The 15,624-nt window shown below is 51.8% G+C and overlaps 1 protein-coding gene across 7 annotated transcripts in view; it reads left to right on the top strand.

Moving 5' to 3' along the window:
• MAPK4 (mitogen-activated protein kinase 4) overlaps nucleotides 1-13,542 on the top strand; it is a 143,200-nt gene extending 129,658 nt beyond the window's left edge. For all 7 annotated transcript variants that reach the window (XM_066246883.1, XM_066246885.1, XM_066246878.1 and 4 more), the window contains 4 exons: nucleotides 1,633-1,777; nucleotides 3,203-3,364; nucleotides 8,028-8,229; nucleotides 11,024-13,542. In XM_066246883.1, coding sequence (XP_066102980.1) covers nucleotides 1,633-1,777; nucleotides 3,203-3,364; nucleotides 8,028-8,229; nucleotides 11,024-11,720 — 1,206 coding nt within the window. In that variant the 3' untranslated portion in view covers nucleotides 11,721-13,542. The remainder of the gene's footprint in view (nucleotides 1-1,632; nucleotides 1,778-3,202; nucleotides 3,365-8,027; nucleotides 8,230-11,023) is intronic.
• The last annotated feature ends 2,082 nt before the right edge of the window (nucleotides 13,543-15,624 follow it).

The following is a 15,624-nucleotide window of genomic DNA, read 5'->3' as shown; positions in this document are numbered from 1 at the left end:
CGGGGAAAACCTCCCTTAAGCCAGCTCTCTCTGGGTGATCCTGCTTTAGTCTTCCTCTGACAGTCTCAGCCTTGGACTGGGAAGTGACTTCGGACCATCCTTTATTTATAGCCTACCCACCCAGAAGTGACCTTCTACAGACAGTCTAGCTTGTCTCTGTAATTTTTAGAATCAGACTTCAACCCCTAATAAACTCCTGTGTATACAACATGGATGAGTCTAAAGGCATTATGCTAAATGGAGGAATTTAGACTCAAAAGGCTTCTCGCTGTGATCCATTTACATGGCATTCTGAACAAGGCACAACCTGATTGACAAGAAGGGACACAGGGCATTGCTTGAGATGATAGAATTGTTATATTACTTTGATTGTGGTGGTGGTTCTGTGATTCTATGCTTTTGTCAGAACTCACAGAACTGTACACTAACAGGGACCAATTTTACTGTATGCGAAGCATACCTCAACACACCTGACTTTTTAAAAATGACTTATGTTGCCTGACCACGCGGTGGCGCAGTGGATAGAGCATCGGACTGGGATGCCGAGGACCCAGGTTCAAGACCCCGAGGTCACCAGCTTGAGTGCAGGATCATCTGGTTTGAGCAAAAGCTCACCAGCTTGGACCCAAGGTCACTGGCTCGAGCAAGGGGTCACTCAGTCTGCTGAAGGCCCGCGGTCAAGGCACATATGAGAAAGCAATCAATGAACAACTAAGAGGTCACAATGCGCAACGAAAAAAATTACTTATGTCGGCCAATCCTTTTTGGAACAAGACAAGGGATAAATGGGTCTATTTTCTCACTTAGAGAGATTGTTCAGTTAGTCCAAATGGACGTTTTCAGGCTGCACTGCTGGGTTAGCTTTCTGAGTTATATAGAGAACACTTTCCAAATTGCCTGGCTGTATTTTCTTATCTGCGCTAAAAATCCTATGTCATCACTGTTTTCTTGTAGGGAGGGGTTCCATCTCAGACCACAAATCACTGAGCAATGGCTGAAATCAGCTAGAACATCTGCCCCCCATAAAGACACCAGGTAGAGCTCCTATAATCATCTGGGCAAGAGCCGTGTCCACTTGCCGCTTAGGTCCGCTTTCATGCGCCCTTCACCTGCATCCATTATGAAGCTAGCCCGATCCATTCTGAGCAGGAGCTTGGCTCTGGCATCATAGTTGCTTTCCTTCTAACCATTAGCAACAAATCAACTGGCTTGATTTCAAATGAATGGCTATTTCTGGGAGTCGGCCACTGAATAAATGAAATTCCAGTGTCTCGTCATTATTCTGTTGAGGGCGGTAATGAACTTGAGTATGGCTCCTACTTACCCATTTTCTTACTAGATGAGGACAGATTTGTTTTGCATGGTTACAGCAAGCTGGCATAAGATCTCGTGTCTTCTAAAATACTGGTATCCTGAATCCTTTTCTTCTCAGACCCCAGAGCCTCCTGAGGCCCCACAGACCAGCCTGACCCCCCTTTAATCAGGTCTCTGTTCCCCAATGCTCCTTTCAGATCAACAGGTGAAAGGATCCCGGAGGGGTCCTGTTTCCAGGAGGAGAGAACTGAGAAGAGGTGTGGAAGAGGGAGGGAGTCCGCACACCTGATGGATGGAACCCGGGATTTTGTCTTCCAGGGTTATCTGTCTGAAGGCTTGGTAACAAAGTGGTACCGCTCACCACGCCTGCTCCTCTCCCCTAACAACTACACCAAAGCCATCGACATGTGGGCCGCCGGCTGCATCCTGGCCGAGATGCTCACAGGGAGAATGCTCTTTGCAGGTAAACTGCTAACCATACCCCCCACCTTCTCCCCTGGTGTCATTCTAAAAAAAGGGAGAACTGAGTGCACAAAACATGCTAAACTTTCTCTTTGAAATAACCTCTGTGGCATTTATGGCACTACTTGGAGACACCTTACTATCATTTTAGGCCAAGTACTAGAGAGGCATAACATAATCTTTGAGGACAGAACTTTGAAAACCAAGTAACCACCAGTATTCAAACACCTTGAGATTCACTGCTCAAAACACCCACCCTACGTTTTCAGCCCCTGGACCTCTCTCCCTGCCACTCTGAGCAGTTGGTCTGGAGTATTCATTGGGAGAGGGCACCCCACCAGGGACTCCCAGAGTCCCTGAACTAAACCTTCATGATCCCACTGTAGGGAGAGGTCAAAGGGACCCTTGAGAGCAGGCCCTGATGCTGTAGGCACTTTCTTTCTGGGTCGGCATTCAAAGCATTCACATATGCTTAGTGCCACACAGGGCATCGTGGGGACACAGGAGAGCCACATCCTGGGCCACCAGGTGGTAAGGGGAGTTCACCCTGTGCAGCTGGATAGTCAGGGGGACTCCTTGAGGAAAGAGAGGCTCGGTTCAGGATTCATCCTGGGAGAGGAAGTGGAAAGGCCACTCATGCAAAAAAGGGAAAATGGAAATAATGAAAGTAAGAGTAGCCTGGAGGTCAGAGCGGGATAGCAAGGGGACAGACCATGCCACACCAGCAGGGCCCAAGTTCCGGGGCCGGGCCAGTGTTGCACAGGTGCAGAAGGTGAGTTGAGTTTCTGAGATGCAGAAACTTACAGAGGAGAAAGATGTTCATTCTCAGCATCCAGTGCTGCCTGGCACAGAGAAAGTGCTCAATAAATGATGACTGGTTAAGTGAATGAATGCTTGGCTCCATCCTGATCCACACACCGGGCATAGCCTGTCTTCCTCCCTCTGCCCAAACGAGCCCAGAGGCAGCGTGCTCAGGACACATCCCAAACCCAACGGGTTCTTCCTAAATCTATCCCCTCCTAACTGGAACCCTCCTAATTGGAAAGCTAACCTTGACATCGCTTCCTTCCCCTGCCTGGTAAGGGACGTGAGGAGAGGCATGGGGGAAGGAGCACTCGGAAAGCCTTGGTTGGGCCGGGCTGTTCCCGTCCTGTTAGTGCTGGCTGAGTCGGGCTCTGTCGGACTACTCCATTCCAGAGGCAGGGACATTGACAAAGCAAGCCCTAGAGACAGCGGGCCATCTGCTCACAGTCACACAGCAAGTTAGTGGCAGAGTGAAGACCAGAGCCCAGGGCTCCCGGCTCCCACCCAGGCTGCCCCCACTGTCCTGTGTTGCCCCTCCCAGGGCCCCCGGAGCCACTGCAGGACCTCCACACGCCCAGTCGCTTGGGCAGCAGGCATAACGGTCTGGCATTTGCCTCCTCAGGGGCCCACGAGCTGGAGCAGATGCAGCTCATACTGGAGACCATCCCCGTGATCCGGGAGGAGGACAAGGACGAGCTGCTCAGGGTGATGCCTTCCTTCGTCAGCAGCACCTGGGAGGTGAAGCGGCCCCTGCGCAAGCTGCTCCCCGAAGTGAACAGTGAAGGTACCCGCGCCCCACGGCAAGGCCGGCATCGGAGGCTGCACTCTGGCGTCACCTTGGGGGCAAGGATGACGGTCTCCTTCCAAAAGGACCTAGCGTAGTCTCTAGCCATAGAAGTGAGGCCCCCTAGCGGCCACCATCTGCCTTGGCTTCTTCCAGGCTGAGGGTGCTCGGCCCCTGGAGTTTGGCCAGCGGGCAACCCTCAGGCTGTCATGAGTGGTTCTCCATATCCAACCCTGATTTGCTTATTTTTTTTTCTTGCCTTTCCCACTTGCCTTCCTCCTTCTCCTTTGGTCTCTTTGCTTTTTCCTTCTTGAAAGGTGCGGTGTAGTGCAGAGAACTTGAACTCGATCAGCTTGAGAGCCAAAGCCAGGCTCAGTTCCTACTTCCTCCAGTGACTAGCTAGTGGCCATGGGCAAGTTTCTTAAGTTCTCTGCATCCGTTTCCGTGACTGTAAAATCGGTATAATAATATGTATCACGTAGGGTTGTTGTGACAAGTAGAGTCCTGGGCATAGGGGAGTTGCTCTATCATCTTAGATATTACATTATCATTGGCTTCATACCTGTCCGAGACTTCCTTAGGAAGCTTCTACAGCCAACTGTAAGAGAGATCCAAATTCTCAAAAGCTCTAATAAGATTTCATTCTCACTTAAGAAAAATTAAGACATTTATTTCTCTCATAAAATAATCCAAAAGCAGACAGTCCAAGGCTGATACGATGGGCCTGCTCCACAGTGATCCAGGGGCCCAGGCCCCTTTGTCACCTTAGGGCAGTGGTGGTCAACCTGGTCCCTACTGCCCCCTAGTGGGCGTTCCAGCTTTCATGGTAGGCGGTAGCAGAGCAACCAAAGTATAAATAAAAAGATAGATTTAACTATAGTAAGTTACTTTATAAAGATTTATTCTACCAAACAGCGAAAATCCGACATAAAGTACTTGGTAAGTAATTATTATTATATGCTTTAACTTGCTGTAACTCTGCTTTATAAATTTTATAAAGTAAAGTGACTTCCCTACTTTATAAATCATAATTACTATGGAACCGGTGGGTGGTAGAAATTTTTACTACTAACAGAGATACAGAAGTGGGCGGTAGGTATAAAAAGGTTAACTACTGTTGCCTTAGGGTATTACCTGGAAAAAGGTGAGAAAGGAGGGTGGGTCCCCTTGCCTGGCAGGCCATGAGCCAGACTTTGTCCAGCTCACCTCTGTTTTGTGTCCTGTTGGCCAGAACTTGGCCACAGGGCCCCACCTCAATTCAGGCTGTGAATTGGCCTTTCATCCCCATGACACTTGTGTTTGTTATTACAAGAGAGGAGAACAGACATGGGCACAAAGAGCAGTCTCTGCCACATGCCTCCCATCAAGAAACCAAGAGCTTAGACTAACAATGTCTTGGGCCTGATCCCCATTCAACCAGGAAACTGCCTCAGTTTCCCCATCATTAAAGGGGAGGTGGGGTTATTTGATTCCCCACAAACTAAGACTCAGCCGTCTGTATTTATTTGATTCCTAGGCCTCTGTAGAAGCCCCACCATGTGACGAGAGGTGTGTTCACCTCTCAGGAATTCTGGATCAAGAATGTGTTACCGGCCCTGGCCGGTTGGCTCAGTGGTAGAGCGTTGGCCTGGCATGCAGAAGTCCCGGGTTCAATTCCCGGCCAGGGCACACAGGAGAAGTGCCCATCTGCTTCTCCACCCCTCCCCCTCTCCTTCCTCTCTGTCTCTCTTTTCCCCTCCCGCAGCCAAGGCTCCATTGGAGCAAGGATGGCCCGGGCACTGGGGATGCCTCCTTGGCCTCTGCCCCAGGCGCTAGAGTGGCTCTGGTCACGACAGAGCGACACCCCAGAGGGGCAGAGCATTGCCCCCTGGTGGGCAGAGCGTCGCCCCTGGTGGGCGTGCCAGGTGGATCCCGGTCAGGCGCATGCGGGAGTCTGTCTGACTGTCTCTCCCCGTTTCTGGCTTCAGAAAAATACAGGAAAAAAAACAACAACAATGTGTTACCCATGTGTGCTTCCCCAAGCAACCACACACACAGCAGCCCCTTGGTGACTTGGTTCTGAGAGTAGTGGGCTGAGTCTCTGCAAAGTCCGACTCCACAAAGCGGTGCCTGATAGGAGACCAAGTTCCTCATGGTTTTCAGCAGCATCAGCCCATGGTTACTAACCCACTATGGCTGGAGAACCGTTCCGGGAAGGGACAGAGAGACAGATGAGCTGGACGGGGAATAGCCATCAGAGATGCGAATGGAGAACAGGAGCACTTTTTAAGGGGCCAGTGAGAGCTCCTGGCACGTGGGGAGGGGCTAGAGCCACCACGTGCTGAGAGGGACAGGGGCTGGCCCAGAGGAGTGGTCTGAGAACTCTAGAGGAGAATCCACTGGGCACAGGAGGGTGACAGGATGGTACAGAGCGTCATTATACTAGAAACACCTTAAAACCACCTGGGGAGGTTGAACCCAGGAGAAAAAGGTGTTGGGGGAGGGCGGGATGGTGGGTCCTGAGTTAAGGTAAAGCCGGTGCTGTAGCGGATGTCCACGCGTACCCTGCCGCAGTGTGTCCACTGCTGACCTCGAGCCCAGACAGAGTGGGGAAGCCTGGACCCTCTGCCTGTGGCCCAGGTCATCAGAGCAGCCGCCAGCCTCAGCACAGAGCTTTCAGAGTTCCCCCGGGCACCAAATTCCAGCTAGAGGCAAGGCAAGAGAGAGCAGAGACTCCTGCAGGATGATTTTATGGGTCAGGTCTGGAAGAAGGGTGTACACTTCCCCTCCACCTCCATTCTGTGGCCTCCATCACAACAGCCACATCTAACCGCAGGGGTGGCTGGGAGACATGCGTCAGCATGTGCCAGGTAGAGAGGGGGCTTCCACGGGCCACGACTGCCACCTTGAAGCATGAGGGGGGCAGTCACGGGGGGAGAGAATGTGCAGATGTGAGGGCAGCACAGAGGGCAGAGCTGGGCTCAGGGGTGGAGGGCCAAGGGGACAGAGGTGGGTTTGACAAAGGGAGGATTTTCTGACATTGGGCTTCCTGGAAGTGTCTGGGCACCTGCTAGAGCAGCTGTTGGGAAGAGGAAAGAGGAGACATGTCCTTACTAGAGTCGGTGGAGTGGCCTTCAGGGTCCTCACTGTCCAGCTTCAGGGTTTTTAATAATGATGATAACGGCGATGGTGCCTGCTGTTTAAAGCTTTAACTTTCCATTTCCTAGTCAGAAGGTCCAGTGTCACAGGGCGGGGCTGGGGGAGGGCTGGAGGGCCAGAGGGAAGGACTTGCCCAGCCTGGCGCGGACAGAGCCGAGCTGAGCACGCTTGCCGGCCCTTCCCAGTCCCGGGAACCTGGGAGGCCAGTCCTCTTTCAGGGCTGCAGTCCTGGTCCAGAAGCAGCCCCAGTGCCTTTGGGGGTGATCAGTTACTGCTGACCTCTCGGTCTAAAGTTACGGAGCCACACCACGTCCTCCTGGAAGGCTAGCCACCTTCAGAATCCATCCATTTCCTGAATTATTGATGAATTTTCCTCCGAGGAGACCCAGGGCTGTGTGAGGAACAGGGTAATGGTGCCGCTGAGGCCCCCCAGGGAGCCTCTCTGAGGGGACAGCAGCCTGGGCCTTGGGTTTGGCTGCATTCCTCCCTCTGCACTTGGGCTGTAACATAATTAGCCAAGTTGTGAGTCTTCTGGAGCCTCGAGCACTGAGCAGTAATACAAACCTCCAGGCTGGACCTTACCGCGGTAATGCAGCATCAAGTTCACAGGGCAGATGGGTACCCCTGCCCTGCTGAGGAAACAGAGCTCAGTCAGGGCACACCCAGAACACCCACTGAAACCTTAATATCCTGTCATGCTGGCTGGCAAATCACTACTGCTCAGGGCTTCTGAGAGTCCCTTCTTGTCCCCAGGTGCCAGACGCTAGTACCTCCCCTTGGTCTAGCCACTGACAGGTTACTGCCTGGTACAGCAGAGGGCTTCAGTTTGCTGGTGAAATAGAAGATCTAGTCTGCCTGCCTTGACTTGTTAAACCTCCCAGGGCAACAGATGGTAGAGTGAGCCCGGAATTAAACTAGGAGCTCTGGGCTCCCAGCCCTGTCCCGCCCACCCACCTCCATGGACCTTTCTCATCGGTGCTATTTACTGCCGGCACCTCAGGGAGCCTCCCCCACCCACCCCAGCAGCGTTCAACCCAAGACAAATGGGAGCAGGTGAAGAGATACCCCAGCACTCCCCCTAAGGGATGCCGCCTCTGAGGTGTGTCCCACACTGTCGCCTAGAAGACCCCAGTGGAACCGAGCCCCAGGTGTCCACAGGAGGACCTGCCCATTGGCACGTCCTCGACTGGCTTCTCAGTGCACTCCTGGGGGCCATATAACTACCTATACTCCAATCCTTGTCTCTGGAGAAATCCAGCCTCGAGGCAGAGTTCTAGCCTTGGACCTCCGTAACCAACCATGACCTTGAGCAAGCCCCTTCCTTCCTTTCTCCCTCTGGGCCCCTATTACTTAGATTTGTGAGGTCAGAAAAGCAGCGTCTACTCCAAACCTGTCACTGGATTATGGTGAGGATCATGAGAGAGAAAATGGCTAAACACCCTTTTACAAATGGAAATGTACAAGGAGTCTCCTCTGGGTGGCGACGGCAACAAATGACCATCGTGTCCTGCTCTGCTCCCCACAGCCATCGACTTTCTGGAGAAGATCCTGACCTTTAACCCCATGGATCGCCTCACAGCCGAGATGGGGCTGCAGCACCCCTACATGAGCCCATATTCGTGCCCGGAGGACGAGCCCATCTCACAGCACCCCTTCCACATCGAGGACGAGATTGATGACATCCTGCTGATGGCCGCCAACCAGAGCCAGCTCTCCAACTGGGACAGGTGTGGCTCCAGAAGTTTCCAGCCCTGGGTCCAGAGCCCACATTCCTGCCCTTCCATTACCAAATTGCCTCTGATCCTATGTGACCTTTCCCTCCAACTCCCACATTGTATGGCCCAGGGCACTTTCCTCAATTTACCTTCCTGCTCTTCTCTCCCCTGTGCCCTGACACTCCCAGTATAGGACCAGCTCGTCTTACACGTGCTGTCAGGGGCCTTCCTTTGTGCAACACAGCCACCACCAGCTTCCCTTCCCACCCCGTGTATACTGGGTGTATACAAGCATTTGAATGAGTACCCACTGCAGGAGCTGACTTCTAGCAGGCTGGGAATTTGCTCTGGAAAAGCAAACTGCAGCAACACAAGGCAAGAAAACTGCGTGAAATTTACCACTAGACAACACATTTATGTGTTCACATCATTTGCACCGCCACAGAATGCCACCAGGGGGAGGTACCACCATTGGTATTGCCCACTGGCATATGAGGAAGCTACAGGTCAGAGAGGTTAGAGATTGGCTTTGTGTCACACAGCCAGTATCTGGCCCACCCGGGGTCCTCCCCAATCTGCATCCATGTCACACACTGCTAAGCAATCACAGGACTCTTTCCTGCTAAACTGGGCTGCTCATCAGAATCCTTCTCAACACAGTGTGCCCAGACTTCTACCCAACATGTCAGAGTTGGGTAGAAGATGCTTTTTAAAAAAATACTTTTTAAAAAAAGATACGTTAAACATTATCCACATAGGCAAGGTATGTAATAATCTCTTAGGTCCCTTCCTGTTCTGATGTTCTTAGATCATGCAGCTAAATGTTTTCGGCATCACCACCTGCTGTTCCTGGGAGACACAGCCATAGCTGCTCAATGTAGAAGTAAAGTCAAGGGCTTAGCAGCGAGGACTCCGAGGGGCCTGGGTGGGAGCCTCACTGTTGTGGGAATGGGACAGCTAGTTAGATCAGTGAGAGATGAGCAGTATCTCCTCTTCAGTCATTTGACAGATGATGGGTTTCAGATTAAGGAGGCACCCAGGGAGGGTTGGGGCCACGTTGCTCTTTTTAGACAGGTTTATTGGTTTGTCCATGTTGACTGTTATTATCAAGAGTTCCTAGCAAGTGGAGATTAATGAAGATTCTCTCTTATGCCACCTCCTGTGCTTGGCCTGCCCTTGACTGTGGTCTCTGAAGTCCCTCCCCCTCCACTCCACAGCATTTGGGGGCTCAGGGAGGTTCATCCCATACTGATCATGGCTGTGACATGGGGTTGCTGCCAGGAAAAACGGTAGCAGGGCTTCTTTGGCTGCTGTCCGTCAGCTCTGACCACTTTTAACCTGGTGCACCTCTGCTCCCAAACGTCCCCATTATCCCTGCGTGAGGGAGGCAGACGACAAAGGCGGTGGCAAATTCCTTCATCTAGGCCTGCTGCACGGGCAAGCTGGTTAACCTCTGAACACCCGCCCTCATCACTGGTGAGGGAGAACAATGGGGCAAACTCCTTCATCTAGGCCTGCTGCACGGGCAAACTGCTTAACCTCTGAACACCCGTTCCCTCATCACTGGTGAGGGAACACAATGGGGCAAACTCCTTCATCTAGGCCTGCTGCACGGGCAAACTGCTTAACCTCTGAACACCCGTTCCCTCATCACTGGTGAGGGAGAACAATGGGGCAAACTCCTTCATCTAGGCCTGCTGCATGGGCAAACTGCTTAACCTCTGAACACCGGTTCCCTCATCACTGGTGAGGGAAAACAATGGGGCAAACTCCTTCATCTAGGCCTGCTGCATGGGCAAGCCGCTTAACCTCTGAACACCCGTTCCCTCATCACTGGTGAGGGAAAACAATGGGCCAGTCCCCTGTTCTGTGAGCAGCTGGCTGCTGGCTGATGCCTCCTCCTCCTTTTCTGTATCTTCCCCTCCCCCAGAAGGTTCCGCATAGAGCACCTGGCTCAGGGAAGGGAGGTCTCAGCCTGAGCCGGGGGCTGGCTCTCCCGCCCACCTGCCCTTCATTTGCTCTTGGCAAGCTGACCTCACTTTCTATGGCTGCAAGGCAGTTGACAGAGGGCAGAATTCCAAGGATCTCTGGCCATTCCTGAGGGTGCATAACCCTTCCGTAGGCCCCACCTGCTCTGCATCTATGCATAGTGCTGTAGGGCGTCGTCAGACACACTAGGGCAGGAGTTCTCAGCCCTGGCTGGCCCTTAGAATCCCTTGGGGAGGTTTAAAAATCTGCTGATGCACGACCCTATCCTAAACCTACAGAATCAGAATTGGAGGTATAGGGCAGGTATAGAATTTGGTTTTTAAGTCCCTTAGGTGATTCCCATGAACCGGGGCCAAGAAGCACGCAGTAGGGCCCTGCTACGCCGGGCGTGGTCTCTGGACCAGCAGCATGTGGTAGCCTGTTAAGATGGAACTGCAGAATCCAAGGCCCCAGCTCAGATCTATTGGCTGGAGACCTGCATTTTAACAAGGGGATTTGTGGCACATCAAAGCTTAAGGAGCATTGCATAGGTACATCTACTGGAAAGTAAGTTCATGAGGACAGGGCTTTTGTTGTTTTATTCACAGCTGAGTCTGGTAATGCCTAGAACGGTGCCTGGGTGCTCAGGAAATGTTGGTAGGGTATTGCATGAATACAAAAGAATACAGGGGCTAAGTCAAACAATCCCTTTACCTGAGCCCTGGAGACGCACCACTGCCTTGTCCCGTCATCCTTCCGCCCTGGAGATGGATGGGGACAGGAGCTGAAGGGCATGGCTGGGGATCCAACATCGTTTGTTCCATCTGTACCTTTGCAGATACCCTGTGAGTCTGTCATCCGACCTGGAGTGGAGGCCCGACCGGTGCCAGGACGCGAGCGAGGTGCAGCGCGACCCGCGCGCGGGCTCGGCGCCGCTGGCGGAGGACGTGCAGGTGGACCCCCGCAAGGACTCGCACAGCAGCTCCGAGCGCTTCCTGGAGCAGTCACACTCGTCCATGGAGCGGGCCTTCGAGGCCGACTACGGGCACTCCTGCGACTATAAGGTGGGGTCGCCGTCCTACCTGGACAAGCTGCTGTGGCGCGACAACAAGCCCCACCACTACTCGGAGCCCAAGCTCATCCTGGACCTGTCGCACTGGAAGCAGGCGGCCGGCGTGCCCCCGACGGCTGCGGTGGCGGCGGACGCCGGGGCGCGCGAGGACGAGCCGGCCAGCCTGTTCCTGGAGATCGCGCAGTGGGTCCAGAGCACGCAGGGCGGCCCAGAGCGCGTCAGCCCGCCCCCCGAGGGTCCTGAGCGCCGCCTGTCTGCATCCCCGCCCGGCCACCCGGCCGTCATCGACGGGGGAGCCAGCCCCCAGTTCGACCTGGACGTGTTCATCTCTCGTGCCCTGAAACTCTGCACCAAGCCTGAAGACCTGCCGGACAATAAACTGGGCGACCTCAACGGAACGTGCATCTCGGAGCACCCTGGAGATCTTGTGCAGACCGAGGCCTTCTCCAAAGAAAGGTGGTGAGGGCGGAGGGGCCGCTCCAGCACCCTCCCCGCGCGGGGGGCCCCCCGGGAAAGCTGGGCCTGGCAGGAGGAGGCCCCCTCCTTGGCACCTCCACCGCCACTTCCGCACCTGAGGGGTCGCAGAACACAAGAAGGATCCGAGGAGCGAGAGGAATGTCCATTTCTTAAACTGCCTTAATAACTAGCCTTTAACCTTTGGGAGTGGGTTGGAACAGGAGCCTAGTTTGGGGGTTGATCACTTTCCCAGCAAAGAGGAGGCTCTTACGTTTTATAAGTGGCGAATGCAGGGAAGAAACATGTCTTAGGAGTGGGCAGGCCCTGCCTGGGTGGGTGGAGGCAGGCACCAAGATGAAACAGTCTGGCCCAAGTAGCCTCCAAAACTGACAGAACCCGAGAAGCAAACTCTAGCAGCGTCAGAGCCAGCCTTGAATCCCAGTCCCCCAGTCTCCAGACCAGTGTCTGTCCACTACATAATGTCTTCCTCTGCTGGGGTCTCCCTGGCTTTCCAGTCAGAAAAGTTAGCCCTAGATGAATCTTCCCTGTCCATTACCAGCTGACCTATTCCATGTTCTATTATTTAGTTTTAGAGCAATGTTTCTGATATTCCAACATGGGAAACTGAGCCAGTTTCTTTTCCCTAGTCAAGCATATTTTTTTCTGGTGCCTCAAGTACATAAATATTGTCATTTGCCACGTTCTCTGTATTTGCCTCACTCCCGCACCATCTGAATTCTTTGTTTAGATCAGACCAGTTGGGGGTCTGTGGGTAAAATAACATCCTCCCAGGCCTGTGCACACACTTCTCCCGGCTCCTCACGCACTTTGCTGACACTTGCGCAGACGCAGACGCGGCCCTAGGTCCCAAGGGGATGTCACACATGGGGGAGTCTGAAGCTAGCAATTCCATGAATCCCTCCAGAGCCCCTCACCCCCCACCCATAAAGCAAATATGTTAGAAGATTTAAGATGAGCCCTGTCAGACTTCAGTAATATTGCCCTTGATTCTGATCATCCATTTAGCCCTGGCAAAGAGCAAGCCCTAAAAAAGGGCATCAGAGAGCAAGTGGACTGAGGGACAAGGAATCCAGAAAGGTAAGAAGGTGGGAAAGGTGGGGTGCCAGCAGGGAGGGCACTCGGGTCAGGCAGCAGCGTGCAGGCCTCATGGCCAAGGAAGGGCCTCCAAGCAGCCATGCCCCTCCTAAGTAGGCCAGGGTAAATGTGGATCATGCAGACCCAGCGGTGCCCTCGCACACGGAGCCTGGGTGATGTTGTGTGGGCACAGCACCCCTCTGCAGAGGCGTAGCCCAGGCCCCTGGAATGCCGTGCTGTTTCCGCCACTGGTGTTCAGCCCCACCCCACCCCCAACATGCCCAAAGATGCCCACAGGAAGTGTAGCCACTCTAAGCAGAGGACCCCCCAGTCTTGTCTTGGCTGTGTTCACCCTCACCTCAACAGCACCTTAAAGCTAATCAGCTAACTAGGATTTGTACATTGAAACCTGCAACATAGTAGAAATCTATATTTAAAAACAGAATTAATCACATTGACTGATTTTTAAATGGAAAATATGTAAATATGAAGTATTTGTTTTGTTTTGTTTTGATGTTAAAGAAAAGGAAATGTACACTGCTCCTCATGTGCCATTTGTCCTCAGAGGGCGGCTTTACATTTTTGGTAAAGGAACAAGCTGCTGACCTTGACCAGAAGTTCATATATAATTGTTATTACAGAGGAATTGTTATTACTACTCATGTTTAAAAAGTCTATTAAGCATTATTAAACTTGATCAGGATGGGCCAAATAAAGTTTTATTGGAACGTGAATTCATTTGTTAATTCACATATTATCTCAGTCATTTATGTATCATCTGATCTTCTGTTTAGCAGTGGGTGGTTCACTGGAGACTGGCTGGCTTCTCCCTGCGTCCCTGAAGGCCAGTGTCTCACAGGGACTATATAGCTGGAGGCGAGGGGAGGTGAGAATCCACATAGATTGGTAGTCCAGGAAGTGACTCCCGAGTCATTTGGATCTGACCTGGTGTTTATATCGTAGATTTCAATCGTATCTAGGAGCCAGTGCCAAACCTTCTGACCAAGGCTTATCCTTCCCTCCAGTCACAAACATCGTGAGATTTGGGGGAGCCAACCACCCAAAATTACCTGCCTGAGCCACACCTTACAGACGCCCAAGATTCCGCCCATCTCAAGTTCACCGTTTTGTAATACCTGTGGCAAAGCATTAGCCGAAATTCATTCGTTATTCAACAAATATAAATATAAACAATAGAGAGGGGTTTAATTTTTGTTTCTGTTTATTTTGACTTTCCTGAAAGACCTTCTGATTAAAGGAACTTTCTACTGTTGAAATGCATCTGAGCCAAGAGGAGCATCCTATTAAGCCAATTGGGATTTGCTCCAAAGTGTCAGCTGAGAGGAACTATCTCCCAGCTGGGCAGATGCGAATGAAAAAAATGACCCGGAGCCAGGGCAGAGTCCTGGTTGAAATTTTATATGTGAGAGGCCTTGAGGCCCGGAGCTGCTAGAATGTAGAAAATGGGGTTTGAGGCAGAAGGAGTTGAGAAGCCTCAGTAGCAAACAGCACCAAAAAGTGTCCCCTCCCAAAGGAGTTCCACAGGGACATACCTAATTCTCCCAGCAGCAATAGGTAAAAACACGTGTTAAGGATTATCAAACGGGAACTTCCGTTTAAGGCTGATGTCCAGGGTTTTTAGGGGGAATCAGCCATGTGGGACTCTGCGGCTGGTCTGACACAGCATGGCCCAGGGCCTCAGACTTGCAAAAAGCACTCTTCCCAGGCAGGATACTACAAGGGGTCAGAGGTTATCTCCTATGAGCAGTGAAGGGCCAGTCTTCCGAAAATCAGGCTTCTTTTAGAATAAACAAGGTTTGAGAGTTAACCCTCTACTGATTTTGAATATAGTGTGTTTCCCGTAATTCTAAAGTTGTGTGAGAGTGTGTCTTGGGTGAACATTACAGCAAAGCTGAGGCAACACAGCTATCCTATTTATTAGACTATGCCTACATATATTTAAGAACATGCAGCATTATTAAAATATAATATTAATAGTAACATACATATTGAGGCAAGTGTCAGGCAATCTAATACCTTACATGTCTTTTCTTATAGCCCATGAAAGCCTAATTTGTCAACAGATTTGCAAGCTAGTTCACTACTCATTCTGTCAGCACGGTTATTACCACTGGGGCAATAATGGCACATGCGTGATGGATTGCTTTAGGAAGCAATCTTTTCCAGCCACCCCAGAGCTGTATTGGAACACCAAACTGAGGGCTTACGAGTTCGTGGCTGAGGGAGCTCTCTGGCTATGCAGATGTGGTGACCACATGAACCAAGAGACAAGGTTGAGAACCGAGAACATCAACCATCGGCTGAGCCACCCCCTGCTCCAACTCTTGGAAGATGGTTCTCTGGGGGCTCTAGAGGTGAGAAGGAAGGACGACGTCAGACTCCTCATTAATAGGCTCCAACTAGTTAGGATTAGAAGGTGTGATGGTAAATTTTCTATGCCAATTTGGGCCATGGTGCCTGGATATTTGATCAAACATTATACTGGACATTTCTGTGATAGTGTGTTTGGATGAGATTAACATTTAAATCATGGGCTTTGAATAAAGCAGATTGCTTTTCATAATATGGGTGGGCCTCGACCCATCAGTTGAAGTCTTGAACAGAACAAAAACTGATATCCCTGAGCAGGAAGGAATTCTGCCAGCAGAGGACCTTCAGACTTCAATCGCAACATCAGCTCTTTCCTCCCACTCTACAGAGTTTAGGTTTTCCGGGCTCCATGATCCTGTGAGCCAATTCTTTCAAACAAATCTGTGTGTGTGTGTGTGTGTGTGTGTGTGTGTGTGTTTCTCTGG

Source organism: Saccopteryx bilineata, chromosome 11 (genome assembly GCF_036850765.1).
Source record: "Saccopteryx bilineata isolate mSacBil1 chromosome 11, mSacBil1_pri_phased_curated, whole genome shotgun sequence".
NCBI lineage: Eukaryota > Metazoa > Chordata > Mammalia > Chiroptera > Emballonuridae > Saccopteryx > Saccopteryx bilineata.
The sequence above is the reverse complement of the archived record's forward strand: the minus strand, read 5'-3'. Positions and strand labels throughout refer to the sequence as shown.